General features: G+C 37.9%; 1 protein-coding gene across 1 annotated transcript; it reads right to left on the bottom strand.

Moving 5' to 3' along the window:
• Positions 1–4,463: 4,463 nt before the first annotated feature.
• On the bottom strand, positions 4,464–6,284 carry LOC121298370 (serum amyloid P-component-like). The gene is made up of 2 exons (XM_041225479.1): positions 6,143–6,284; positions 4,464–5,255 (listed from the first exon to the last, which is right to left on the bottom strand). The coding sequence occupies exons 1-2, from the start codon at positions 6,198–6,200 to the stop codon at positions 4,591–4,593; spliced, it is 723 nt and encodes a 240-aa protein (XP_041081413.1). The 5' UTR covers positions 6,201–6,284; the 3' UTR covers positions 4,464–4,590.
• Between the last annotated feature and the right edge of the window lie 2,070 nt (positions 6,285–8,354).

Here is an 8,354-nt window from a genome sequence, read left to right as displayed (position 1 = left end):
TACCAGGTTTTACAAAAAAAAAAAAAACCAAAAAAAACCAAAAAAAAAAAAAAAATTGTAATAATAATAATAATAACTGTTTGGCCCAGCATAGCCAGCCTGTGGCAGGCTGGTGAGTGGATAAAGGCCCAGAGACAGTCTGAAGTTCAAAAAAATAACTATTTTATTATAAATAAACACAAAAATGAAAGTGCGCAAGGGCAAAATAAAAAATCTTCAAACACAAATAGAAAGACAACAAAACAAAACTTAAAAAAATTAAAAAAAAAAAAAAAAGGTTTCCAGGCTAGGCAATGCCTTCACTGGAATCAAACTTTCAAAAATACAAACAACAAAACACCAACCTACTTCCTCAACTCCCTCCTCCCAAATGAGAAGCAGAGGCCTCCTTTTATGTCAGGTGGCTGGGCGCTGATTGATCATTAATTAAACTAATCATCTAATCAACCCCAGCCACCTGAACACAATGAACCAAGGCAGGTAGGGGAATTTAACCCCATCCCTGCCAATTTCTAAAGGGCAGAGCTGTGCTCTGCCACACAGCCCTTTCGTTGTTTAACACTGGGGTAGACATATGATGCTTTGTGGTTCATATCCCAGACTCTCCAGCTGTCTTCAAGCATGGAGCAGTGATATCTACTAAGTTTATTATTTCATTTCTTTTACTATTTTTAAATGTAGCACTGTTGAGAGTTTAATAGTTATAGATGACTGATATCCAGACTACATCCAGCAGCCTTGTAAATACCAAGTCAGTACTGCAATGCGGTAATCCTTTAAATATAGCACCCTGTCCTGCAAACTCTTAGGAAATGTAATGTTACCAAACTGAGCTCATTTTACCTGAAGTGGAACACAAAATAACCATAACCTTGGTAACCCAATAGGCCGGCTTTGCAAAGCACTGCACTGAGGTTTGAAGTCTGCATGGTCTGTACACTGCTTGGCTATTCAGAAACAGCATCTCATATTATTACCCTACGCTAGGGATGGAGTCTCCTGTGAAGAATATATAGTGGAGATGGTTTTACATCTGTCACAGTTCACATGTTTTCAGATATCTGGAGAAGCGATTATCCAGTTGTCATGAAACTTGGTATAAGCAATATTTAGCTGTAAAAACATTCAATGGTGAAGAATAATAAAGCATAGTGAAAGCATGGTAAAGCACTGTAAAGCCTGGACAGGTATGCTAAAGCATATTTCAAAACAAACCTGTGGTAAATGTCACTGTATCACCATGGTCATGAACTTTATCACTGTGGTGATAGCTCTGATTTTGAACTTACACGGCAGGGGATGTTACTGACCTGTGTGTTAAAAGTGACACTCGAGTAATTTCTACTGTCAGGAGCTGGTCCCCATTGCTATATTCTTGCTGGGACATTTCAATGAGGTCACAGTGAGCGGGGGGTGGCATTAACAGGAGTGGGAGTAGGTAGGCTAACTGGATTTTAGCAGAAAATAAAACAGGATACAGAAAACCCAGCACAGCAGAAGTGCCACAGAATGAAGCTCACAGCTGAGTTTCATTAACACAGAGGCCTCAAAGCCTCATAGCATACCTTCCTTGTGCCAGCAGCCTCAAGCATTGCATTCTGAAGGCCTTGATAACAGGTTATGAAGTGGGCACAGAGCTCTCATGACATTTCACCTAGTTCCTCAGCATGGATTTAATCAACTGCATGTGACTACAGGCTTCAGAGTAGCAGAGTGTGCAACTGGTGGCCCATATGGTAAGAATGAGTCTTGACAACCGCAGCAGTATAGTGTACAGAATAGTGAAGGACCCTTTTTTCTACAGGCCGTTTTATTTACAACAAAACATCCTGGGTTTTCTAAAATATATATTTTTATCAATGGGGGTCTTCGCCTCATCCAGTCAGCCAAGCAGCGAGCCCTCAAACCAAATTAGGTTTGATGCCAAATTAAAGTGTATAATTCTCTGTAAAACTGCATACTCCACATTCTCCACAATACATGTTTGTACTAAAACATTTTGCGATTGTTGTTTGTCCCGGATTACTGAAATAGTTTTTCTTGTGCAATAGCCTGCTTGTTTTTCACTGAGGTAGCTGTTGACATTTACTGCAAATAGAAGCAGTTGAGCTGCTTTTCTGTCTCTACACCAATATTAGCCCTGATACTGCATGTATCCGTTAAAATTGGAAAGTCGTTCTTTCCACAGATTTTCACCCACCATTGTTTAATGAAAATTGATACATTCTCAAGAATTTTCAGAGCATGTCAGAACAATTAGATAAACCATTCTCTGGATTTATGCATAAATGTAAGTATGACACACAGATGCCCAGATGTAAGACAGATGTTCTATATCAATTGGACACTTGATTCTCTAGACATATGGAAAAATATGAAGTGTGAAATAAAATAGGTCTGAATGTGTCACATTATAGAAAGTACACTTACAGGAATACATGTGAATTACTTGCATTTAGTATAGGGTGTTATAATGCTCTCTGTTGATTTAATTTGAGACGATTGTAAAATGAGCTCACCATCATTTCTTTCTTTGATATGATCAAACACATTGTAATCTTTTAAGCAAGGCTGCCACATCGTGGTAAAACTCAGTACTGCTGGGTAAATTGTTTTGCTCCGATTCTGAAAGGGTGTACAGTAATACAATTATTATAGAGCAATGAATCATGTTTCTTGCCAGGTCTGCCTTTTTATGTTTGGTCCAAAGAACTGTATATAGTTTCATAAATATAATTTACTTACTTGGCCTTGTCCGTATTTTCAAAGTGTTTAATCCAGTCTTTAATTAATGCCTATGTTTAAATGTTGTAAAACACCTGTTCATTTTACAAAACTAGAACCAGAACAACTGAGTATATATATTTCAGGTTCTGACACTTTTAAGCTGTTTTTGTTTTGTTAATTTTCTAACATGAACATGCTTTTTTCTCCTTCAAAAAATGAGACTTACAGTAATTAAAGAATGGAGGACATGCTTTGAAAACACGGCCCTTCAGGGTTAATACTGTATGCCCCCCTTATAAAAGTTTACAAGCAAATCTGCAATAAATCAGCTCACCATAGCGCTCTCCAGAATGACCCATATTGAGCACAGCTAAATTATTGAATTGTCTCCACTCCTTCCTCGAAGACAAGAAGTGAAAACACTTTTTTTCTGTGCTTCCATTGCTGTCAATCAAGTCTCTTGAACCTTGTGTGGCTTGGATCTCCACAGAATGACCCTTTTGATTTAGACATAACATATCTTTATTGACAGATATTAATAGGTTTGCAAAGATTGGAAGTGCAATCTGTAATCTGGATCGTTATTGCTGTGTGACAATGTGGGAAATAACCCTTCCACTATCTGCACTAGAGCGGGCATTTTGAAAAGAGCTTTGAAACTAACTTTAAAATTATAAAAAGTGTAAAAAGTTGTCAGGATGTTAACAATGAAAAGAAAAACACAGGTACATTATTTAAACAGTTGTATCAATACATGGGGACATGTAACGCTATATTTTTCAGAAACCTGCTACTTACTCTTTCAGACCCATCTTGACCAGGTTTTGAGACTAATCAGCCATTTAGAACCGGACATGCACTGATGGGACGAATGGCCTCCCATTGTTTATAAATGTTATCCTGTTCATAGCTTTCTGTGTTGAAAGATTGCATTCTGATACAGTAGAACAATTCTTACAGACTTTATTGTTGTTACAGTTTCTTTAATAAAAAGTATTTTTCAAAAACAGTTGTACATGAAGTCAATGAAATTAGCAATTAAAACATGCATTTTAAACACTCGTGTTACACAGACCCGTTTATATCCCGTGTACCAGTGACTATACACCAACATTAACACACAACACAAAATACACACAGGGGCGGGCACTTTGCCACAGGATCTCAGCACTGTATAATCCCAGTACAAACTCCGGGCAGAAACATTAGCAGACAGCAGCATCATCAGCCATGATCTAAACCAATGTTATTTCAATGTGTGCAGTAAAGATCATACAGTAAGGGGGTTTAACCCCCCCCCCACAGTGTTGAAACCAGCTGGTGATATAGTGCTGAATAGAGGCACTATTTAGATTTTCCACTGTTTAAAATAGACCTCACTGGGATTTAAACAAAGTCCTGATGCTCTGGATTACTGGTGCATAGGGATTATCGATGTGATCTAAAATATCATTGGTCTGTCAACATAGTAAAATGTTACCACTGTGGTATCAATGGCTCGTACCATTGTCTTATACCTACAGATATCTTCCACTGAGCTGCCATTGCCCCTTTGTACAGAACCATTGAATTCCCATTGAAGATTATAAGAGCACTTACAGACTAAATAAGCCAAATTATGAGAAAAGCACGTGTAGTCGATATCAGATTGCTTTTAGTGACAGGTCAGCTACATTTTCTGAATATTTTATTTCTTATGTGTGTCTAGAATTCTCCACTGATTTCTTTTTTTTTTTTTTTAATTTTATTATGTACCATGTTTAATATATTCTAGGAAAAATGTCAGTTTCAACCAGTGGGTCTGCCTCTGAAAATCTCTCAAGTGACGTGGTTTGAAAAATGACTTTATTAACAGCCTGTATTTCAACATGCCGTCTGTCTGTTGTTGCTATTGTTATTACAACTATTGTAAGTTGGCACCATGCTTTCCAGCAGCACATATCCATGCATGGTGTACTGTAGTGCGGCCCAGTTTATAACATTACCTGGCTGAAAGTAAGAGCCTTCATTAGCAGCCTGTATTTCACAAGGAGACAGTACACGGTCCCACATGTGCACATCTGAAATCTGACCGACAAACGACTGTGCCTTGTCAAATTTACCTCCATAACTATCCTGTTCTTGACCGAGTACAACACTGGGCTTTCCCTGAAGCGATTCACCTCTGTTTAACCCTTTCCTCACACTCCCTTTCCCATTGATCCATAGCTGAGTCAACCCGCTACTCGACTCCCAGGTCACACACACATGAACCCAGCCCGGTAGGCCCTTCTCTTCCAACACCTCCGTAAAACCAATCACTTTCTGACCACAGTGAGGCTGGTAAAGACCTGGCTTTGGTTTAAAAAGGAGAAAGGCATTGTCTTGAGATGGCGTGGCGAGAGAAAAGAGGGGCTGTGCACGGGTCAGGTCAGAGATGTATCGTAGGCAGACTGTCACAGTTTGGAGTGGCTCCTCTTTCTCAGTTGTGAGCTTTACATGGGCAGTGTCAGAATCCTTCGGAAAGCTGAAGACTTTCCCTTGCAGATCTGTACAGACAGGGAAAAGCAAGGAAGATATTGCTGTGCCAATGCCAGACGGCTACTCTGAATTTTAGTCTAGCAAGGAGCATAAAAAGATTGGGGCACAATGTTAGGTTAAGAAATACATACATTCTTTAAACCCCCCAACCCCCCCCCCCCCAACCACATGTAGGTCTCTGCAGGGTTGGGTTGAACTAAACGGGAAATAACTGGGGAAACACTCTGTACTGAAATTATTATTAAATATTAATATTATTGTTATAGTATAGTCTGTATAATTGATGACAATTTGAAAAACCTGTCCCAATTTTTCTAACTTCTGTATAAAAGACACACAAACTAATCTGTGTTTAAGTGTTTAAGAGGCCTTGATTTATATCATTTTGCAGATTTCTAGATTTGTATACTGTAATTAACAATGCTTTTCTCCTTTAAAAAAAAAGGAGTTAATTAAAGACCATCCCGAAGTTTAAATTTAAGTAAAATGTAAAAATGGAATTTGTTTAACAGCTTGAAAAACACAATACTTGCCTTACCAGTCAACACAATAATTCTTGAAAATATTATGTAGAAATTCTGGCACAAACTAAAACATCATTGACATTAATAAAGACTTCTAGTCAAAACAGTATTATAAAAAATAATAGTTTCTTTTAGTTAATGCTTTGCTGTGAAACTTGATTAATAACACAAAAATACATACTAGTGTTCTGTTATATACAACTAGAAGCTGTTAGATTTAAGAATATTTAAAAATCATATATCTTGCCTGAATACAAATTGACCTCCCTTAATTTTCTTTAGTCTTTTCATGTAAATAGTTCTTTTTTTGAAGTTGTTACAGGCAGTACTTTGCAAAGAGGAAAACCTCATACATAATAACATGCTCTCACCTTCAGGAGACCCCAAGCAGCACTTCAAAAACGCCATCAAGAACACAAGCTTCTCCATCTCCCCTCCTTCGGATCGCTATTTCAACAAATAAGAAGATCTTTGTTGTTGCTTCTCTGTCAAACTGTTGAAATGGGAAGAACAGTTTGGATTAATATACTCCTGAAAACAGGGAGGAATTCCTTAGGGTATTGCATGTTCTTTACAGATTGGAGGGAAAGCAGAGGAGTAGGAGTGCCTAAGGGAAGGGAGAAGCAAAAGTAGTTGAGTTATTGATAAGCAAGGAATGTCAGCTGAGTTTGTTGCCAGGCCATGGGCCTTGAAGACAGGCGGAAAGAACTGAATATGTTCACCCTGGAACAAAGATGCATTAGGGAGGACGTGATTGAAGTCTTTAAAATCTTAAAAGGTGTTGACATAGTTAACCAATAATCCATACTTTAAGCACTGTACAATAATCAGGATTAGAGGACTTAGTTGGACATTTGTGGAGTGGTTGAAACATAATCACACTGATCCTTTAAGATCCAGCTTGGTAACGTTCTGAGATCAATCAGCTACCAGGAACCGGACGAGTTCAGACGAGGTCAATTCCTAGTCAATTTCTATTCTGATGAAAGAGGTGTTTTACAGACAACATTGAAACAATAACGTTGGAATCTCAAATTAAGAAATATTAAATGTCAAGAGCAATTTCACAATTTTATTCATAAAAACTTGAACCCAAAATAATTTTTATATAGCTATCCTTTTCCCTAAAATGTGGGATATTGGATAGATTTAAAACAATTTCTGATTAAAAACTGTTGATTTAGATGAATGCACCTTTAGAAAAATACCTACCAACCCAGATTAAATCGAGGATTATATTTTAAACCAGGTTTCATATTTAATCCTTGTTTAAAAGTAATACAAGGGTAAACATTTCTTAATCCAAGTTTAAACATACCCCCAGTCACACCTATCCCATTCTAACAGAGATGCCATTCCTTTAATTACCCTCCCAGGAATTCCCAAAAACCCAGTTCCTAATTCAAACCGAACCTAACCACCTGAAAAGTTTATTATGTCGCATTCCTGAGTGTCATTAATAAACGACCGCTAGGGGGAGCTTGCACGTAAAATATATCCATTCAGACAGTGCAGGAGTGGAGAAGTGGGTGTCAGCTGCTTGATGTCATGTCTTCTGCTACGTCAGTAGCCTTATTTTGTGAGGAGTGCTTACTAGATAATTGGCATAAAATACGAACAAAGCATGAGAACAAAACAACATGCATTGTGTTATTTTCTTACATACTCTCACCACTGTGTAAAAAAAGTATTTTCAGAAGTCTTTTCATGTCCTCTGGTCTAGGTCCTCAACTATGTTTAAAACAGTCACTACTTTGTGAATCCTTTTTATAAATGTAAAACTTCATCAAGTCTCTATTACCTATCTTTGCAGTAGACTAAAAAGATCTAGTTCTCTGAAATCTTCATAACTCCTGTCTTTTAGTCCTGGGATTATTGTAGTTGATCTTTGCAGGGCAGTCTCCAAGCTGCAATGTCCTTTTATAGCACAAGGACCCAGACCCACAAATCCTTGACTTTCAACTCGATCAGCTAGTGACAATATGATATGAAAAGGTCAAGTTACAAAATAAAACTTAAACAACCTGGTTTGCAATGGAAACTCTCACCATCTTACATGGAGCTGCAGTGAGGTAAAGTACATTCAAAGTACATGCTGCTAACAAAATAAATATTTGCATCATTATACAGGGATGGAAATTGCATAGCAGTTTTACTATTTGTTTTTTTACTGCAAGCTTGATTAGCCACTGAGTTTAGGTAACAAGTTCAGATGTGTCTTATTAAACTCATAGTAAAACCAGGAATGGATTAAACTTCTGTGCAATGGGAGTCTTATTGCCATCCCTGTTATATAGTGCAGTGTGTGATGGTTCATTTGTTCTGGTTAATGCTGCAGGTGCAGATTGAGCTGTGTGTGAGGGTTCATTTGTTCTGGTTAATGCTGCAGGTGCAGATTGAGCTGTGTGATGGTTCATTTGTTCTGGTTAATGCTGCAAGTGCAGATTGAACTGTGTGTGAGGGTTCATTTGTTCTGGTTAATGCTGCAGGTGCAGATTGAGCTGTGTGTGAGGGTTCATTTGTTCTGGTTAATGGTGCAGATTGAGCTGTGTGTGATGGTTCATTTGTTCTGGTTAATGCTGC

The sequence above is a fragment of the Polyodon spathula genome, chromosome 23 (assembly GCF_017654505.1).
Source record: "Polyodon spathula isolate WHYD16114869_AA chromosome 23, ASM1765450v1, whole genome shotgun sequence".
Lineage (NCBI taxonomy): Eukaryota > Metazoa > Chordata > Actinopteri > Acipenseriformes > Polyodontidae > Polyodon > Polyodon spathula.
This window is presented reverse-complemented; position numbering and strand designations above follow the sequence as displayed.